Source organism: Talpa europaea, assembly GCF_964194135.1.
Source record: "Talpa europaea genome assembly, chromosome: 11".
Taxonomy (NCBI): domain Eukaryota; kingdom Metazoa; phylum Chordata; class Mammalia; order Eulipotyphla; family Talpidae; genus Talpa; species Talpa europaea.
Genome location: NC_140078.1, coordinates 5,783,954 through 5,805,133, shown reverse-complemented (window position 1 = coordinate 5,805,133; position 21,180 = coordinate 5,783,954). Strand labels below are relative to the sequence as shown.

The following is a 21,180-nucleotide window of genomic DNA, read 5'->3' as shown; positions in this document are numbered from 1 at the left end:
CAAACAAATGTATTCATTACTTAATGCATTTAATTCCAACCCCTAATCGAAATCATCTTGATCACATCTAAGATTCCACCTCGGTTAGAACACGGCGATTCCGAGGTGGTCTCAGTTAGGACAGCATACAAAATTATAGGAAGCAGTATAAAATTGCAATTTATTACGAGGACGGGGCAGGATGGCTCACAACAAACAACTCTTTAAAACATTAAGAGCAAACCTCTGCCAGAATTCTCTTGGGACTTTCTGTCACTCTCCCCCTGTCTTTTGTTTGTGAGATGCTAGTCGGGTATGGAGTCCGCAGGACAGAGCAGGGCGGGGTGCGCGCCCCCCTGGATGATGGAGTAAGTCTGCTTGGGAAGTTCTTGCTGGGACGAGGGGGGGAAAATAGGGGGTGCCGTGGTGGTCACGGCGATGTTCTGGCCGCCGTCACTGACCACAGTCACCTCGGCAGTCCCCTCCTGAATCAATGCGTTAAGGCCTTCGAAGTCAGTGCAGGTGATACCCGAGCTGGTGATAAAAGTCTGGTTGCCGGGGGCTTCCTGGGGGCCGCTGGGGGCACTGGGGAGGAGAGTCTGGTGGAGGGCAGCCCCGTCCGTCTGGTCGTGAGTGGCCAGCAGGACGGTCGGCTGGCTCATCCCGCCCGCCTCGCTTGGACACCCCGAGGTGGGCGGGGGGGCGATCAGGTCCACCTGGCGCAGAATCTGCAGCCGGCTGTTCCCGGGAAGCCCCTCTGGGTTCTGTGCCCCCAACGTGGGGGGCACGAGGTTCACGGCGGCTGCCGCCTGGACGATGGTGTTGGCCTGCGGCACGTGGTGGCCCACGATGATCTTGACTCGCCCCTCGCTGAACTGGGGCACCTGGCTGGGCTGCAGGGGCACCTGCAGGTGTCCCACCGTGAGGGGCGCGGCCGGCTGCTTGCTGGGGTCCAGCTGAAACTGCAGGACCGTCACGTCTGAGGTCTTATTCTCGCTGTACTCACTGTGCTGCCGCTTGTGGCTGCGGAGCGAGTCCTCCCGCATGAACGACGCGTCGCAGCGGTCGCAGTGGAACGTCTTCTTGGCGTCCAGCTTGGCCACCTGGCGGCTGCTCTGCCGCCCGGCGTCTTTCCTCTCCAAGGCCTCAGTCTTGACCATGTCCCCGTGGAACTTCTTCATGTGCTTGCTCAGATTGCTGGGCTGCTTGGTGTCGAAGCTGCAGTAACTGCACTTGAACGGGCGCTCGGTGCAGTGGACACGCTCGTGGATGCGCAGGGCCGCCTTGCTGGAGCAAGAGTAGCTGCACTCCGAGCACTTCTCGGGGTGCTCCGACTGGTGCACCCGGCTGTGCTTGCGGAGGGTGGCCTTGCTGTCACCCAGGAAATCGCAATGCGGACACTTGAAGTTATTGCCACTGTGCTTGATGCGGATGTGCGACTTGAGGTTCCCCTTCATGGTGCAGCGGACATTGCAGAACTCGCACTTGAAAGGCTTCTCCCCCGAGTGCACGCGCATGTGCCTTTTCAAGTCCGAGCTGATTTTGAACTTGGCGCTACAGAGCCAGCACTGGAAGGGGGCGTCCCCTGTCAACACAAGGTGAGTTTCCATAAGAACAGGCAACAACCACAGCGGATCCCCCCGAAGCACACACCAGAAAATCGCTTAAACCAGGGCGCGCGCGTGGAGACCTTCTAACCGCAGCTCCCAGCAGCCCCTGGGAGGAAAAAAAACAGGGGTAGGGTGGGGTGGGGGGGGTAGGGTGGGGTGGGGGGCATGGGGTGGGGTGGGGGGAGTGGGGGTGTCTCCTCTTACCCCAAATCTAAACCTCCACCACCTTCACCAAACCCAGAAGAAAAACCGGAGGTGGAGGAGAGCTATTTAACTGCCCCCAATACAATCAGATTTGCAAATATATTCAGTTACAGTCTTTAAAATGATCCATCTACAGTTTGTATTGTTAACGTGCCTGCTCTGCTAGTTAATTGCTCACAGGTGTATGATTTTGCATGATCCGTTGATTTTGATTGGGTGACATGTTGTAATAGATTCAAAGACACATGTTCGAATCAGTCAGCTCCGTTCTCACTCATCAGAATATCCTTTTTACAATGACTGGAATGCCCAGCTTATGCTTCATGCAGATTTTTATTAATAAAGACGTGTTTATTGCACAAAATTTATTTATCCCACATTGCCAGCTGCGCTCTTTACTGGTGGAGTTACAAATCCAGCTGCTTGATTTTTAGAAAATTCGTATTTGCTGAAAGATGAGCAGGGATAAGTGAACTTGCAAACATCTGAATGGACATGATATTCCAAATTTATTTCCTCAAATGCCAAGTCCCAATCAGCTAAATCACGGAAAAGTCAGGCGAATGGATCATCTGCCCATTTCAACATTGTTTAAAGAAGCAAAGTAACAGCAGACTAAACATTCTTTGGTTGCGCTCATTTCACGCCCCCCAGTTCCCGAGGGGTTATTAGCCCCGTGACACGGTCCGAGAGACTACCTCACTTGCTTATGGTCACCCTGTGGGACGAGGCAGGGTACAGGCTGACTCCAGAGGTGCTGTTCTTAGATGCTAGGTGATTATTTGTACACGTGTGACCAATGTTAGCTTTTTTAGGCCATAGGCTCAAAGGCCTGGACTGTTTCCTGTTGTTTTGGCATAAGGTCTGTAATATCATCATAAATTGCTTGATCAATGCAATAATAAGTTTTAACCGGCCAAATCCGGCCCACACTCTCCCTTTGTAAATAAAGTTTTATTGGAACACAGCCACGTCCACTCAGTTACGTGTTGTTTATATACTGCCACCGTGAAGGGGAGCAATCGTGATAGATGTACAGGTCCCAGAGCTGGAAGTATTTACTATCTGGCCCTTTCCAGGAAAATTTCACTGACCTATGACCTCACAATGTGATTCTTAGACCTTCTTTACACCATTAATGGCCTTGATGGTATAAAGGGCGTTTAGTGAAACTCACAGACACTTTCTTGGAATAATGTTTAAACGCACAAAGTAAACTAAAATAAAAATTAATAGGAATGCAAAAGAAACCAATTGTAGTGAAATAGTTACCAAAAATATGAAAAGAGAAAATGAATGAGATGGCAACACATGTATTTTATTAAACTATTAAGTAACAGTAGCGGCGGGTCTAGTGACTATAATCCTTCTAAATAGAGAAAAGCATAAAAGATATTTTGATCTCAGGGCCTTCCTGGTGGTGCAAGGGGTTAAGTCTCTGTGCTAGCAAGCTATCAGCAGCCACTGCAGCACGAGTTGGATCCACAGCCAAGGAACTAACCCACATGGCACAACAGACCCCTCCTGGCTCACCTGCCACTCCCCTCAGCAGTGTATTTCAGTCAATTCGCCTGTTCTGCTCCCCATTCTGTCTCTGGTGAATCTTCTCACCCCCCATCCTGCACCCCAGGTCTTGTATGCATAAATAAAGTAAATCTTAAAAAAAGATATTTTGATCTCCTGCAGCAACTCTTTTTTTTTTTTTAAGATTTATTTGTTTATTTATACATACAAGCACTGGGTACAGTCAGAAGCGCGGGAGGGTGAGAGAATTCACCAAAGCCAGAGTGGGGAGCAGAGCAAGCAGAAGGACTGAAGTACACTGCTGAGGGGAGCAGCGGGCGGCAGGAGAGGTCTGCGCGCCATGTGGGACCCTCCTCCGGTGGCCGGGGAGCAGCCAGGGATCAAACTGGCACTGCAGAGGCTGCGGGCAGCTTGGCAACCCAGCGCTCAACCCCTGCGCCACCGGGGAGGCCCTGCAGCAACTCTTATGAAAAGACAGGTGACTTCCACCAGTGACAAGTCCACATACATTGTTATTAGATTGGTTGCCTGTTTTCACAGGTGAAGGGCACATCAAATTTCAGTACAGGTTAGTGAAAATGAAGATGTGACTTTTTCCCATCCAAGTTCAAAGATCTAAAGTCTATTTATGGATCCCTGGGTGGAGCTATCTGTAGACATAGAGTAAGGATCCCTACTCCAGAATGTTCTGCTAGCTTTTCCAGTTATATCCCTGCCCAAATGTGACACTCTTTTTGTTATTTTTTTTAAGACTAGTCAGCAGAGGTGAAAAACAGAAAAACCAAGAGCCAAATCTCACTTTTTGATGTGTAAGTCAAATCCCTAAGTTGTCTTTGTCTTTAACCACATACTTATTCTTAAAGCGAGGCCCATTTGCCAGGTGCAACCCCATTAAACTGTCAGCTCCAAAGCCAAGGACCACTGTCCTCTCTGTCCATGACCTCAGCCCACAGCATCAAGTCTGGAGATGGGACTTCAGGAATTTGGTAAGTGGACAAGTGTCTAATATATTGAAACTGGCAGATTCCTCTTGAATTCACGAGGCTACTGAGATGACTGACATTGTATAGACAAATTGAGGAAAGGGTAAAATAAAAACAAACCCCAGGAGTATTAAACAGTACAGGTGCCACAGATTTATGAAAGGAAAGTGAACACCCATAGAGACAGCGCTTAAATGGCACACGTTTTAATTTTTAACAAACACATTTTTTTCTAGACCAATTTAAAGTTGCTACTCTAAATGCTAAGTTTGTCCTAACGAGACAAAATGGTTCTGAACCACTTTCCTACATGGCTGTCCTGGACATTCTCCTAACTCAGGCTGGAGGAGATTTCTGAAGCAAATCAACTGCGCATCAGTCTACTAATGTCGTAACTTGCTGTCGGTTATAACAGTGTCCCCAAACCTCCAACTCCCATCTCTCCTGTAGCCACGCCCTCTGTCACCTGTGTGCTTACACTTGCTCTCCCAGCAAGGGCAAGGTAAGCTTCCCTGTCCCCCAACAACAGGCTCCACCATGTCATGGGATTTGGCCCAAGTAGTGGCTGGAGACAGACGTGTGCACTGGGGATTGCTTACGTGCACCTCACCATCCATTGCCAGAGAAGGCCTGGCCCGCTGGTCCCCGGAAGAGGAGGACAGAAATGTGGAGCAGAGCTGGACTGTTCCAGCCTGGGCCAGTGGCCGGCCAGCCCACAGGAGAGGGTTCTCAGATTTGTAAGTGAACACAGACAAGTTCAGCAGAGTAGCCCAGACAATCCCCAACTGACTCCCAACAGGTGAAGAGAAAAGATAAACTGTTGTGTCCACCAAGGTAGTATGACATTGCTGTTAGACTCCATTATTGTGACAATAAATACCTGATATTATCATCCAGAAATAGGGTGCTACCATAACAGAAAGCTAAAATACTGGCTTAGGGATTGTCTAGATGGTAGAGACTGGGTTGAGAGGCAGGTGAATGCTGGAAAGTGGCAAACATTCAGTAAAACTCACCTGCAATAACTGAGAAGATAGAAAATGTACCTAATGGATTTTGGACATGATCTGATTAATTCTAGGCACAGCAGTGGAAGTGTCCCATAAGATGCTTGTGATAGAGTATTACAAGAAAGAGACCAACACAAAAAAAGAGCTGGCTATTTTCTAAAGAGAATTTAGAGAGAGCACAGAACATCAGAACTATGCTGGGTTAGACCAAGAGTCTCATCTTCAGTCAGCAAAAGATTTTCAAAGGAAGAAAAAAACCTGGGCACAAAGATGGCATCCAGGGAACTGGTGACGGAGGGAAGACAATGTGGCAAGTGAGGGTGCAAATGTCTCTTTGTTAAAATCTCCATAAGAATGCATGTGGCATCAAGCAGGGTCTCTCACCTGGACAAGGAAGTTTAGGGTTTTCAAGAGCCTTCGTGAACAGGTAGCTGTTGAAAGTGCCTCTAAAGGGGCTTAGAAGAGAGGAGAGTCTCCCAAAGAATTGTGGGCATGCCTTTTGGCACACTGATACATAGGAAACCCACCAGGTTTTTAAGATAGTTCTACCAGAAAAGCTGGTCACCAGCCTAGACTACAACAAAAACCTAAAAAGATCCCCAACTTTCAATAAGCAGAAAGTAAGTTGAGAATGTTTCTCCAAGGGATATTTTCCAGTCCTTTCCAGAAGTGGCTAAGGAAGGAAGGTGATGGAAAGGATGTTTCAGTGGACAGAGTCAAGATCCAGGGAGCTGAGTAAAAGCCTAATCAAGACACATTCTCTGTCCCAACAGCGGGGTGACTTGGAAACACTTGTCCAGGGGGATTTCAGGAATCTGTGTGATGACCAACTACTTCCTATTCTTCCCCTTTTCTTGGATCTGGTAACAGATTTCATATACAAGATGATAAACTGGGATTGGGATTGATAAGGGTAAGATGAACCTCCTCTAACTCCACAAGGGGGGCAAAATGGCTGTGATGAAGTATCTCTGGAGTCCTGGTACCCAAAGTAAACACAATCTTTTATAAAACATAGGATGTATTTGAAACCAGAAGAAGGGATAGTGTCAGACCATGAATTTGTGTGCCTGAGATAAAAATATCCATCTAGGGCTAAAACGATTTACAATAATATGTATTCAAGTAACACGAGGTCCATTCTTCTCCTTGGACTAGTGGAATAGCAGGGTTATTGCAATTAATGATCTGGCTTCATGTCCCCACAGTACTTTGGGAGTATGGGAGCTTTTTTCATTTTTTTACTTTAAAAGTGTCTAGGTTAAAAGGCGGCACATCCTGACCCGATGGGGATCTTATGGTCCTGGACCCTAAGTCTGACCCTGTGATCAGGTAAGGAATGGACAAGGTAGGGCATGCACACATTTCTCATGTCAGAGAGATGTGAACCATGGTGGGGTAGGCTGTGGCTGCAAAAATGGCCCAGTTCTTTGAGAAGGAGTCAGATTCTTTGAGCAAGTATCAGAGCATAACGCTTCTCCAATCAGACCCCCTATAACAGCCCTGAGTACTTACTCCTCTTACTTGACCTTTGCCCTGTAACCTTAGGGTGACTTCCCATGGTGGGTGAGCTCTGCCCTAACCTTGGACACGAGGCTTAACCACATGACTTGCTTTAGCCAATGGGATCTTTGCAGACTCAATGCAACCAGGCTTGAAATGGGCTTCCCCAGGGGGCCGCTGGCATAAGAAAGACAAGCTGGGGCAGCCCTCTGGTACCAGAAGGAGGGGTATGAAGAGCTCTATGGATCCCAGCTAGGCTACCCCAGCCAGGGCCAGTGGACAGCAGCCTCCCCATACCAGTGAATAAGCCCAGCCTGGATCCAAGAACTGTCCAGCGAACCCCTCTGTGACCTGAAGTATGTGAGCCATAACTGCCTATTGCAATACGCCACAGAGGTTCTGTGGTGGTTGTTACATGGCATGTTTTACAGCAACAACTGACCATGACACTCACCCAGAGCAAAACACAATTTTGAGTTATCTGCTCTGCCAAGATTTTCAAACAGTCCCCTGCAGAACTAATGATAGCAGACTTTAAAAATGAGGGTTCTACCCAGCCACACCTTACGCAGTATGTATTAAAAATGCAGCGTTTGCATCCTTAGTTCCCCAAGCACACCTCCCCCAGGACCTACTTTGCTAATGGATAAGTTGTAAAGTTACGTAAAGATGCAAATACTTTGCGCAACGGCACCTCTGGGCAGGTAAAAAGCAAAACTGTAAACCACAGGGGACCCCAGGTCCCCAGTTCACTGACTGACGTTTGGACTAAATGCTTTCAGGTGCTTACGACGTCAGCACTGGGAGCCCCGAGCCCAGAGGCAGGGCAGTGTGCGGGCTCACCTGTGTGCGAGCGGAGGTGGACGGTGAGCTGGCTGGAGTTGCGGCTGGCGTAGGGGCAGATCTGGCACTTGAAGGGCCGCTCATCTGAGTGGATCCGCAGGTGCTTGTTGAGGCTGCTGCTGTCGGCCGCCGCGTAGTCGCACGTCTTGCACTTGTAGGGCTTCACGCCCGTGTGGCACCGCATGTGCGTCTTCAGTTTGTCCTTCCTGCTGAAGCACTTGCCGCAGACCTCACACTTGTGGGGCTTGTCGCCTTCAGACACACACCCACACGGCACCGAGATGAAAAAAGATGGAAAGAGAACAAGGCTGACTTCCTTCTGCTTTATGAGCAAAGCAACACAGAACCACAAAGGAGACTGAGAAAATCCCAGAAAGCCAGAGGGATGATTGACAAAGGGTTATTATCTTGGGAGAAGGGGGATTCCTTTAGCTGGACTTCTTGGTATTTTCTAAATTTTCCTGCCACAATTATGAAATTCTTACTGATTCAAAATAGAGGCCCGCAAAAACTAAAATTTTAATAGCTGGAGAAACAAAATGAGAAACTGTGCATTGTCTCTCTTGTCCATTCTCTTCCCTTTCGACAACAGACACACCCTAATACTCTGAACCCCTGAGTTTCAGGCTTGCAAGTGATTGACAAGCTGGAGACCACGTTGCTCAAGTCTCACTGGCAGTGTGGTGTGATTCTACCACCAAGCTCTCACCGATGCAGTGGCAGAGGAGGTACATGTGTCCCTTTTACTTGTTGTCTTTTCCCTGCATCCCGCCAGATGGAACCAAGACATGCCGGTGAGCTGGCAGGTGAGGGGAGCACGTGCAGATCAGGGTGACATAACATAATGTACTGTCTCATGTCAAAGCAAAGTCTATCCACCATACCCACATTTCTCTTATTATAGTTCAGACAGAGCCACCTACTGTTCTAGATCAGCTGCTGGTCTTGGATCACACAGACCCTCTGTCTGAGCAGGTGACCGGGTTGGTTTGTTACAGTGGCCGTCCTGGCTCGTTAACATACATATCTGCTCGTCACCTGTGGACAATTGCTATTTTCTTGATGCATATCTTTCCAATCTTTTCGTACCCATATGTATGCGCTCTAGGTTTTTTTTGGGGGGATTTGGGGTTACAAAATCCTCTGGTTTACACCAACTTGAACACTTATTTTCTGAAAGGTGCCACACCTTTGAACAACTTCACTGACCCCTCTCAGATTAGATTCCAGGACTGTCTTTCTTAGCCCAATACAACACTGCCTCCCCTTTGATGACTTTCTTGCACTTAAAATAATTTACACCATCTTATTATATCATAAAATACCACCATGTGATTTTTTTAGGATGAAAGACTTCCTTGTATGCATGTATATAAATTATTGAACCAATTCCTCATCAGGCCACTGAAAGAATCGAGCAGATGTTATATCCGGATGTGGCAATGTGTCCAAGAGTAATGAACAAAAGCTAGTTGCAGTGATCATACAAATAACCTCGACTTAAGAGACAGATAAAGTAATCAATTGTGCATGCTTTTAGCTCTGGTGCAGGCATGCCAGATTCTGAGAATGAGGCGCACTGGATGATCAGGGCTGGCCACGGCGGGCACGGATAAGGAGGTGGCAGCCAGTTAGGATTCTCACTTGTTAACTTCATATGTCAAATGTCATTTGGGCCCAACCTAGAGAGTTAGTGCTAAAATCAATCATTAGTCCAAGCTGATCATGATCAGCATAGATTAAGTGTCTTGGAATTAAGAATGCAGCTCAAAGTTTACCAAAACTTACAATTTTATTGTTAAAAACGCGAGTGGTCAAATATCAAACTCCAGGGACATTGCTCAGTGTTATCAGCTGCTGGACAGCTCCTGTGGCCGCCGTCAGTCCTGTGCCTGGGGTGAGGCCGGTGGTGTGCTCGGTGGGTCACCATCAGCTCTGCTGAAAGGCCGCCCTGTTCTTGCTGTGCCCTGGGGACCACATTGTCCTCTCTGAAAGTGACCGAGGTGAGGACACCTGCCAGTCCTCCCACTTGCTGTGATGGAGAGGCTGTGCTTCTGTAGAAACTACCCTCTGAGTCCAAGCTCCGTCCACTGTGCGTATATGAGGCTGCCTGAGATGTGCAGAAGTAGACGTAAGGGCATGACCTTCTCTTATATTTTTGGAACCCTTCTCCAGTCATCGTGAACAATCACTGCACTGTGCTCCCGAGATGATAAATATGCTGCACTTGGCAGATGAATGCCAACATTTGAAACCCACAAGGAGAGATTCATCGCTCTTGCGTCGGCCCTGCTTACCAATACTTGACACTTAATAACTTACTGTTCCAATAATTAAAATAAATCCAAATGACATGACATTGTGAGACTGATTGGATATGGCAGTGACCCCAGTGCAGTAAGGCAATCATTGCCCATCACCAAGAAATATAAGGAATAACCACTGGATATTTCCTCTTTCAAAGGCTGAGGCTAAATCATAACAATTAGTGAAGTTCAAGCCCAGTTTCATTGTGACCCCACCTTACACACATTTATACTCTGGTGGCATATGTCTGTATTGTGTGATTTATGAGCACTTTGCTAAAACTAGCCTAAAAGCAATTCCTGTTCCATGTAGGAAATCTGGGAAACATAAAAATAATATACTACAGAAAATTAAAATCACCAGAAGTAATCATGTTTTTCTTTTTCCACACATCAATCTTTTTCTCTTTTTAAAACATGTGTTAACTTAAAAAAAGGGGGGGCTTCTTGGGTGGCACAAGGGTTTAAGTCTCAGCACTATCAAGCTATTGGCAGTCACTGCAGCATGACTTTGATGCCAGGGAGCTACCCACATGGCACAGCAGACCTTCCTGTCTCGCCCCCTGCTCCCCTCAGCAGAGGATTTCAAACAATCTGCCTTTCTGCTCCCTATTCTGTCTCTGGTGAATCCTCTCACCCCTGCACCTCTGGTTTGTACCCCAGTTCTTGTATGCATAAATAAATACATCTTTAAAAAAATAAAATGTGTATTAAATTTTTCTTTCAAAATTGTAAAATACCTCACTGTATTCAATGATACAATAGAAGAAAAGTTACTTTTGGCAGATTCATTTTTAAATGACCACAGCAGTTTCCATCCTCAGGAAAGTCTGCTCACATCTGTTCAGCACTAGATTTTACTGCTTTAAACATCTCCCGCCAACATCACATGTAGAAACAGCAGCTTATTTTTATTTCTTTTGTTACTGTGTTTCCATGACAACCATGGAGGCTGTGTCACATCATGTGCCTGACTTGTCTGGATTGCTCCTGGCACAGAGGACCTGTTCTGGGGTAAGCGCCAGAGAAATGTCACTTACCAGTGTGAATTTTTAAGTGGCGCTCCATGTCTTTCATGCCATAAGCAGTCTTGAATTGGCAACCTGAAGCAAGCAAAGGAAGATTAATTACAAAGGGAAACATAGAAACTAGAGAAGAAGGAAACTCAGCAGAAACTCCTTGACCCAAACAATGAGAGTTTAAGTTGGCCCAGAGTAAAGGGACAGACAGCACGCACCAAGCAGAGATGATCCCAGCCTATTCTGTACAACCTCAGTCTCATTGCGAGGAAACATCAACAGGCTCAGATTGAGGCACGTTTTGCAAAATAATGGACCTGGATATTATTTTATTGAGGTCCCTAAAGACAAAGTTTAGGATCACAGAAACTAAAGAAACCAAATGCCATGTGTATCATGGACGACATCCTGGACCAGGGGAGGTGTTTTTCTTTTGATAAAGGGGACATTATCAAAAACGTTAAAATTATCAAATCAGTAGGTTTGATAATACATGTTAATTTCCTGAATTTTATTACAGTGTATATAAAGGAACTTCCTGGTTTCCAGGGGCTTTACACTAGGGTATTTAGAGGTAAAGGGACATCACATCTGCATCTTGATTTACAATGGCTTGGCCAAAAATAGATGTACAAGTGGAAAGAATAGCAAAGCTAATGTGGTAATGTAAATATATCAGAAATTGACATGAAGGGGCAGTAGAAATTTTGCGCCTGCCGTTTGTAACTTTGTGGTAATTTTGAAGTTACTTCCAGATAAAAAGGTTTTTTCTAAAAGTAAAGAATAATAATCTTTTTGGATGTCTTTCCAAGCTAAATTACAGGAAGAAAAATTCACGACAACCTGAAATTCTCATGAGGGCCAACTCAAAGGCTGATGAGGACACCTGTCTTAGAGCTTGCATAACTGGTGACCAGGGAGGACAGGCAAGGTCATATGTGATGACCTGGTCCCCGCCTCGTACCCCAGGGGCTCTGAGTTTTAAGCCAGGCAGTTTGGAGCACATGGAGGACCAGTTGTGGGGAACTCCAGAGTTGGGTCCTGGAACCTGTTCAATGTCACATCCTCGATAGCGTGGGGCCCGAGGCTGCCTTTACCTGGATAGCAGCAATTAAGCCTTTTCTGAGCAGGTGGGGCCGTGGGCTTTTTGGCACGTGACTTGGCGGGCAGAGAGATGACCGTGGCTGTTTGATTTTCATTGCTTTCCGTGGGGAGGTAAGTTTGATAACCGTGTTCAAAAACAAATTCTGGAGCTGAAACTAAAAGATAAAATGATTTATTCATTTTGTAACACCCAGTAGCTATTCCCTTTGGCTGCCTTCCTTTATAGGGAACACATATGCTAGATGGCTATCCAGTCCCCCTTGCTAACTGGGAGGGATCAGTGACTTGTTCTCCCCGACAAGGCATCGGAGATCATCCGCTGGAGCTGGTGGCCTCTGTGAAAGGTTCTCTCCCTTACTAAAAAGAAAAGTGGAGGCAGGAAGGAACGCAGCTGAGAAAAGCTCATTCTTCCTGAGCTGGTTGTCCCCATGTCCTGCCCCTGGACATTCTGGAATGAGGATGTGATGCCCGGACCTGTGGCAGTCATTTTATAACCATAAGGGAAAAAATGGAAAATGAGCTATCGAGACAGAGCTCTGAGACCCTCCAAATCCAGACTTACTAACTAAACAGGTAGGTTTTCAGTCAACTTTGCCCAAATGTGATAAACTTTATTACAAAATCCTAATGAGCAACCAAAATAGAAGTGATAGAAGGAACTCTGGGCAAAACAACAAGTACCCTCTAGAAACACAAGTACTCGTCACCATAAGCACTCCTAAAAAAACAAGCCAAACCAAACCAAAAGAAAATCTTTGTGCTCTCACTGAAGTTTGAGGAAAAAGTTTGAGGAAAATTTATGCATACAAGAACTGGTGTGTAGGCCAGAGGTGTGGGGGTTGAGAGGATTCACCAGAGGCAGAGTGGGGAGCAGAGCAAGTGGATCTACTGAGACAGGAGAGACAGGAGAAGTCTGCTGCACCGTGTGGGTCAGCTTCCTGGCCGGGGATCGAACTCGAGCTGCAGAGGGTACAGATAGCTTCACAGTGCTGAGACTTAACCCACTGTGCCACCAGGGAGGCCCCTGTTTTGATTCTCTTTAAAGAGCGGCTCCATCCAGCATGCATGTGCCTGGCTGTGCAGATAAGGATCTAGAGAATCGACCTCGGTGTCCCCCTGGGCAGCTGCCCTGGTCTCTGCCGATTCCGTCTTACATGTGACATTCACAGCTTATTAAACAGTCTGTATGAACAATGCAACACTTTCAATGGGAATGAGTCTATTAGACTTATTTGGACATTTGTTAAGAAGCCTGGGTTCCTGGTGCACCTCCATGGCCCCTCTGGCAATGACAGCATCGTCTGACACATGACAATGAACACCTGGGTGCTATCAGCATTTGGTACTTGTGAAAACTCAGGATTTCAACTTTTCTCAATGGAAATGTGCAGAATATTAGGCAGCTTATGTTTAAAGTTGTTTAAAGAGGCTGACAAACTGTCACACGACCTCCAATCCAAGTCTCTAATGCACGAGTCAACCACTTCTATCTCTTGGTGGATGTTCCCATTATTCTGTGGGAATTTAGCTATTGCTCCTGCTTTCATGTCTCAGTTCGGCTCTCAGTGAGTTCCCGCCAGCAGCATTGGACCCACCTGGGAACTTCTAAGAAGGCAGATTCTCAGACCTTACCTAGACCTACTGAATTAAAACACACACACACACACACACACACCACTACAGGATGGGTCCAACAACCTGTGTTAACAAGCCACCAGGTGACTACGGTGCAGGCTCAAGTCTGAGACCCGCTGGCACAGACAATGCTTTTCCATGCATGACATGGAAAAACTTAACACAGCTTGGGTCTCCCCGAGCGAATCCATCTTAGCTGTTGCTTTGCAAGAACTGCAGTGGTTCCTCTAGCGGTAAATATCCACTTCATTCATATCAAGGTGACCCTCTGCTACTGTCCCCAGGTATATTTTGGGCACACAGTTACTTTTATCTTCAACCTGAGTCATCATACTATGTCTTGGAAGAGATTTGGAACTGCACTTAATTGCAATGCAAGGAGTTCAAAAAATGCACATAGCTGTGCCAGGGTGACCCACGGTGGCCGACCATGGTCAAGCTTGTGCACACAGGGGCACAGCCAACTGAGGACATGTGCCTTCTCCTGGCCGACAGCAACCTCACTGATGCCGAGATGCACTTTCAGCTCAGCATGCTAAACTGTAGCTCCGAATTGAGATAGTCTGAGGCTCACCACAGTGTACCCGGCCCAGGTCGGCCTGTGTCCCGGTCAGAGAGTGAGCGGGGCGCACACAAACCCACACAATGTGTCCACTGACACCTCCAACCAGACAGCCACCCAGTCACTGTTAAGGGACCGGGTTTGCTTGTCTCCATCCCACAGGCACTTCTCATTCCGCTGGTTGTTTCCTGTGGCGTACAGGAGTTGGATGGAGTCATTTATCTCCTTTTGCCTCCCGAGCCTGTACCTCTGGTGTCTCACGGAGGCAGCAGGATGCAAGAGGAGTCAGGCACCGACGGCAGGGACCCTTGTGGGGTGGGGTAATTACCTATAGCATGAGTCATCCCAGCGTAGACCCCAAGTAGAAGGCTTCTAGGCCAGAAAGGGTTTACTCAGAGCTTAGGATCCTCAATAGAACAAAACAAAAGCAAACTCCTAGACTCTGACAACAGAATGGCCAGAGGGGCAGGGAGCAGGAGGCAGGGGCAGGGGAGGGGTTGAGGAGGTTCGTGTGGGGTGGACGGGCCTGGACATTGGGTGTGGGGTGATATAAATAGCTGCTGAGGTGAGAAACTGCACACCTGAGACCTGTACAATGCTGTAAACTAATGTCACTTCCATTTAAAAATAAGAAATAGAATCCAAAACCAGCTTAAATGTTCAACTATAATATATTACCTTTACTTGCAAATCCAAATATTCAACTTCTAAAAAAATGCTATGGAGCATTATGTATTTACGCTTTCAAAAGTAGCGATCCTGTACTCTCCGGCATTGATTTTTATGTTCCATTATCAGAAAAGTATGTGTTTTATGCTGCATGACAAAAAATATCAAGGAAGCTGGGTGGAATATACTAGATAGGGAATGATCTCCAAAAGACATTGAGAACCCCAAAGGGCCAGATATAGTAAAAAAAGGGAGGAAGGGATAATATGAATGTACGTGTATATATGTTCATTTGTATATGCATGAAACACCTGTGGAAGGACACACACACACACACACACACTCACACACACACACACACATGTCCATAGGCTTTTAAGTCCGATCTCCTTGAGCTTTAGCTTCCTCATAGGAGAACGGGGACAGTTTCTATTCCTGCCTCCCAGGGCTGTTGTGATCACTGAAAATCAGTGTTACTGCTATTGTCATCATTCACTCGCATATTCAGCAAATATTTATGAATCACCTACTGTGTGCCAGGCACTGTTCCAGGCACTAGAAACAGGATCTCGAGCCAAAGGGGCCCAAATCCTTGCCTTCAGGGCACGGAAGACCGTCATGGGGTGCAGACAATAAACAATGTAAATGTATACCAAGTCAGGGGGTGCTATGTGCTATGGAGAAAAACAAGGTAGGAAAAAGGTACCGGGTGAGCTGGGGGCATGTAGTTTTCAGTGTGGTGCTCTGAGAAGGCTGCAGTGAGGAGGTGACATTTGACTACAGAACGAGGAAACCCAAAATTTTTGCACGATGAGTACTTTGCTGCAGTTGTCTGGAATTCAGCAGCAACACTGGGGCATTGGGGATCCAGCGGCCTGGTCTGGTTGGAGACTCCAGGCTGATTTTATCGGGATCACCCTCTCTCTCACCTCCCTCACATGCTGCTCCTTTCCAGGATCCCCTGCAGGTGTCTCAGAGAGAGCCTCAGGTGGCTGCGACCCCTGAGGAGCAGGTGTCGCTGTGACCCTGCTGCTGGAGCATCACTCATCTGCCTCGTCTGTGAGTGATCCAGACCCACTTCTGTCTCCACTGCTCACTAGCCCTGGGGCCTTGACCAAGCCACTTCTCCGCTCTTCAGGGATTTTTTGGCCAGTAAAATGCGGGATGAGCAGTGACCCTAGAGCTTAGACTTTCGTGATGAGCCAAGTGCTACTCTGAGTGGAGGTGAAGGTGTCCTGCCGCACCTGAGTATGGAGATCAGATAAGGACCCGGGCTTCGGGGGCCCAGCACAAGCTCTGCTTGGCCTTTCGGGGTCACCTCTGAAAATACCCACTTGGAGCGGAGCCCAAGAAAAGTCAGTGGCTGGCCCCAAATCCCTCCTATGTAATTTGCCGCCACCCTGCTCTCTGTGCTGGGGATGTGGGTCCCTGGCCCCATCTATGGGATCCCTAAGTAATAAATCTGATCACTTTGTGTCCTGGAGTTGCACCTTCCGTCAACACCAGCCCTGGGGCTTTCACTTCCCCAGAAAATCTCCTCTTTAGCTTAAACTGTAGTCAAAGTCGGGGTGTGTTATAGGCAAACAAACAGTCCTGAGTAGAATCCACCAAACAAGAAAAAATCCCAGACTTCAGTGGGACAGAGCTTCACCCCCACACCCTGTTCTTCCTTCTCTGTCCCAACCACTCCTCCATTTATTCACCCAGATGGGTTGCGCTCCTTCTGCGAGCCAGATACTGCTGCTCAGAGAGCTCCATCCTCCCGTCCCCTCTCCTGGCGCTCCTGGCGCTTGGCTTCCCAAACCTGATCATGAACCCGATTTTGATGCAGAGACTGGGGTACAGTCTAGGTATCTTACAGCTATAATTTCCACATTTCCTAGGTAATTCTTTTGCACATCAGCTTTGAGAACTTCTGCTCTAGTTCATTCTAGCAGGGTGGAGGCAGGAGTGTGACTGCAGAGAGTCCTTGGGTTTGGGTCCCATGACAAAGCCCCCCTCCTCCCCTTGCTGGCCCAGTGGGCCGGGCATAGGAACAAGCATGTATCCCAAGCTTGGCCACCGGGATCTGGAGTTCCAGGGGGAGATGTATCATCTGATGAAGAGAAGCTGCCCCATCCCCATCTGTGATCGTGGTCGAGTCAGACTCAAGGCCTAAAGCAGACATTATCTTGTGGCCGCTAGTGGCAAGCACAAAGGACACAGAGCCCACCGCCACGGCCAGTTTCAACATGCAGAGAACTGGGAACCGACCCCGAGTCTGACCTGCCTGTTTCTCGCCCACGTCCAGCTCTGTGGTGTTAAAAGCAAAGGGACTGCCCTAATCCCTGCCTAGCAGTTCAGCTCCCAAGCACCCCACTCAGACCCACAGAGATGTTCCTCCCTAAGGGACTTTTCTGGGTGTCTGCATGTTTCATGGAAGTTTCAGGGGGTTCTTCCCAGAGGCACTGCAATGAGGACTTTACTAAGAGGTCACAAGGAGTCGTCCAGCTCAGCTTCTGTGGACAGGTAGTCTGGGCTGGAGACCCAATTCCATCCCTTCCTGGTTCTGTCATCTCCAACAAGATATAAAACCTACAGTGTGTTCTGATTGGATGGAGAGAGTAATTATTAGCCTCTGATTTGTGATAAACTTCAGAGAGTATATAGAAAGGGACTGGCACTTAATAAGCACAATAGGAATTAGCTACTACAACTATTACTCTTGCCAGGTCCTTCTGGCCAATGTTGTCTTACTAAGTCACTCTCAAGCTTGACAACCTTCAGCGGCTCCCTAGTCCCTCCAGGATAAAGGTCAGAGTTCCGACCACCTCTGCGCCATCTCTAGCCACTGTTTTCAGAGCTTGCCTGGAGCTTCTCCATCTCCAGCCACCACTAGGAAATGTCTCCTCACCATTTTCCTCCCCAAAACCAATGAGTCTTTCAAGACCTAATAGATATTTGATCTGACCATTTTTCCCCACTGGGACCAATCTACTCCATTATCTCTGTGCACAAGACGGCACTTGTCACAAGACGGTGGGTTTGTCTTACAACTGAATCCTCTTCCCGTCCCTGGTGGGTTTGGAATTCTCCGAGGACAAGTGTCTCCATCATCTCAACAGTTCCGAGGTTTCTGTCACTGGACTCACTGGACCCGATGTCAGGCCACAAGCTCTGTGCACATTAATGAATCCAGTCCTTGCAGGTGCCCTTCCCTGTACTCATTCAGGAGCCTTTTAATTGAGTGGCTATGATGTGTGGGGTCTGCATGGCAGGAAGCCAGGCTGGCTAGGTCTCTGCTTGCACAGAGCTCTCCAGTCTAGTAAGCAAACTCTAAGCCACTAATTTGGGGTCCACAGCCCCACTTAAACATTCAGATTCTTTTTTGAAGGCTTTGAAAATCAATGAGGTGTGCTGGGTCATTCCTATGCCTATGTCCTCTGGCTAGAGACCCCCAGGGACACACCTGTCATTTACTACTCTTTATAATGGGGAACCGTGGGGCATCTCAGTCAGAGGAACCAGAGAGAGCACAGAGGTTTGGGAAGGCTCAAGGAAGCCTGCATTGGAGACTGTTAGGAAGTGGGGGAACGTCTAAAATCTTAATAAATGTTATGGGACCACAGGAGGGTAACATTGTAATAGAAAAAGCAGCAGCTGTCACTCAGGCCAGAGGACAGGGATACTTGGGATCTCCTGGCCCAGGCAGGACAGGGGAGGCCTTGTATCTGTCCTGTTCTGCCACAGTCACACAGTGGCTCCGTCTCGTGATGACATTCTTGTTTGACAGACGCTTGGCAGAATGGTGTGGTCTACCTGGAGAGCCAGCCCAGCCCCCCACTACACCAACACCTGGCCGGTGGTGGCTCCTGGAGGTCCAGGTTGCTGTCCTTTCTCAGCTGGCTTCTCTTGGGCCCTCCTGCTCTCCATCCTCTGGTACCTGCTGTTGAACTCACTGCCTCTGCCTGACCCACCAGTACCTGAGTTCACGTCTCTGGCAACTAATGATGGCATATCACCGAATAATTAATTAATGACAACTGTGATATATGCTATATGGAAAGGTGGCATGAAACCTAATCTCAGGGCTGGGGGAGAGGGGAAATCACGGCCAGCTTCTAGTTGGAGGTGGCTTTTAACCTGGGACCTAAATAGTAGGAATTAACCAGAAGAAGTAGGAAAGATTATTCTAGGTCAAGCCACAAATCAGGTCCTGTACCATTTTCCCTGTGCTGTCTCACTTACTTTTCACAATCTCTTGATTTGCTTAAGTAATGAGAGCTCACACATACAGGTCTGAGTGTTTTCCATGCAGGAGCCCATGGAAGCCTGGACAACCTTCTGAGGTTCTATTATCACTCCCATTTACAGGAGGGGATAAGAGACACGGACATCTTAAGTTACCTGGTTAGCAAGTGGTGCTGCTAGAATTTGAATCCAGGCAGCCTGGCTCAGGACTCCGGACTCTTAACTGCCAGACCCCACAGTCTTTCTATTTATTCTTTTCCACATTTTAAACACGAGAGCCCAAGAGGTCTGGTAGTTTGCCACAGTCACGCACAGGGCTCCAAAGGTCCCATGTGGGCCTCACTCCAAATTAGGGCCTGACTTCAAAGCCTCATGCTATTTAGCCATGAACTTTAATGCTGACTTTTCCCCCAGCAGCATCAGTACCTAATTTTAAGTTCTTAAGTCAAACACCAAACAATAGGCAGTTTGCAAAGCTAATATGCAGAGAAAACAGTTCACTTTGCAGCCAGCTCTCACTGGAGACACCAGGAGACACCAGGCAGAAGAAGGGCTTGGCTTAATCAAGAGTTGAGAGCGATGAGTGAGTGTGGATGATGTCTGGGTGAGGGTATCTAGAGAACCGGCCAGTGTGGGGTCAGGCAGACTGCGGCCTTGGCAGTGAGTGATGCTCAGTGGAGACCCAGAACCCCCTGGGAGCTTGTTAAAAATTCAGATGCCTGAGCCCCAGAGACTCAAAGTGCAGAGAAGCAGGCCTGGTGCCGGGATCTGTAATACGGTGGAGGCAGGGTGGAGAGTGGGGGCCTGGCCCGCGGCAGGTCTGGGAACTGCCACTAGTGGAAAAGTGAAGCCCAATTTGGGAGGAGTTGGGCTGAGAAAATCAAACTAAATAGTATGAAAGAAAGGACAAAAAGCAGGTTTCCACTTGTCTGGCTGGAACATTCCAGAAAAGCAGCTGGGTCAGGCCGAGAAGCAGCATGCTGCAAGCCTCACCAGCCACCCCCACCTATCCATTGCTCTCTACATGAATAAAAGCGATTGTCATTTAAGTCCAGTGTCTCGGGCCCTTCACGTGGACCGTCCCACAGTCCTCACAAACTCCAGTGATTATTATATAGTTATCAGGCACCTCATTCTATTACCTAATAGTATCAGCTGTCATTTTACCCCATTTTACAGATGAGGAATATTAAGCCAAGAGAGGCAGTGACTTGACCACAGTCCAGGGCTGGGGGCAGAGACATGCAAGCCCCAGTGGAGCTCAGAGCTCCGCCCCAATGCCTGGGCTATGTGAGCTGGGCACCCGGGGGATGCCAGCTCCTCTCATCAGGAAACTTAGTCTTGAGATTGGGCTGGTGTCTGTCAGCCAGTGGGGTGGAAAGGTATTTCAGGTAGCAGGGAAATAGAAGGTGGAGGCTCAGAACCCAGAAAGATGCAACAGCCATAGATGGTGAGCCCGGGAACCTCATCACACAGGGCCTCATACAGGCTTCACACCAAGGGTGTGGGGCAACTGGGAGTTTGTTTTTTGAAGACATGGAATCATGCCCAGGCCTCAGGGAGAAGACCTCCAGGGCAAAAGCCAAAATGCCTAAGCCCTAGAACTGTCCTGTCCTTGGGGGATGTGGTTAAGTCTCATCCCATCTGCAGTTTCACTCTGTTCAACTGCAAGGGAAGGCTGTACTATGTCCACCTATAAGGGGAGCTTCAGTCTTAACATTTTCTTGGCAATTTCCTCTAAAATAAGGGTTAAGATATACTCAAGAGAAAGTGGGATAACCCCAAGGTACTTTTATTAAGGTTTGTGGGGTGATCAGTTAATTTTATTTCAAAGTTTTAAAAACTCAGCAGAAATATTTTGGATGCATTAAGGAAACCACCACAAACCTTTGCTTATTGTCAAATAAATCAAACAGACACCAAACAACAACTGATAAAGTGAAAGGCAGCACCCGACTTCAGAGGCTGTCTGCTCCCCAGCTCTGGGTAAACTATCTGA

General features: G+C 47.8%; 1 protein-coding gene across 4 annotated transcripts in view; it reads right to left on the bottom strand.

Annotated features, from left to right (window-relative positions):
- ZFP64 (ZFP64 zinc finger protein) overlaps window positions 1-21,180 on the bottom strand; it is a gene marked incomplete at both ends in the record, with an annotated part of 66,081 nt that overhangs the window by 39,560 nt on the left and 5,341 nt on the right. For 2 of the 4 annotated variants that reach the window (XM_084247042.1, XM_084247043.1), the window contains 4 exons: window positions 285-1,564; window positions 7,657-7,908; window positions 11,003-11,065; window positions 12,079-12,240. In XM_084247042.1, coding sequence (XP_084103168.1) covers window positions 285-1,564; window positions 7,657-7,908; window positions 11,003-11,065; window positions 12,079-12,240 — 1,757 coding nt within the window. Of the gene's footprint in view, window positions 1-284; window positions 1,565-7,656; window positions 7,909-11,002; window positions 11,066-12,078; window positions 12,241-21,180 lie in introns of those variants that run through there. The other 2 variants (XM_084247044.1, XM_084247045.1) reach the window with 2 other exon arrangements.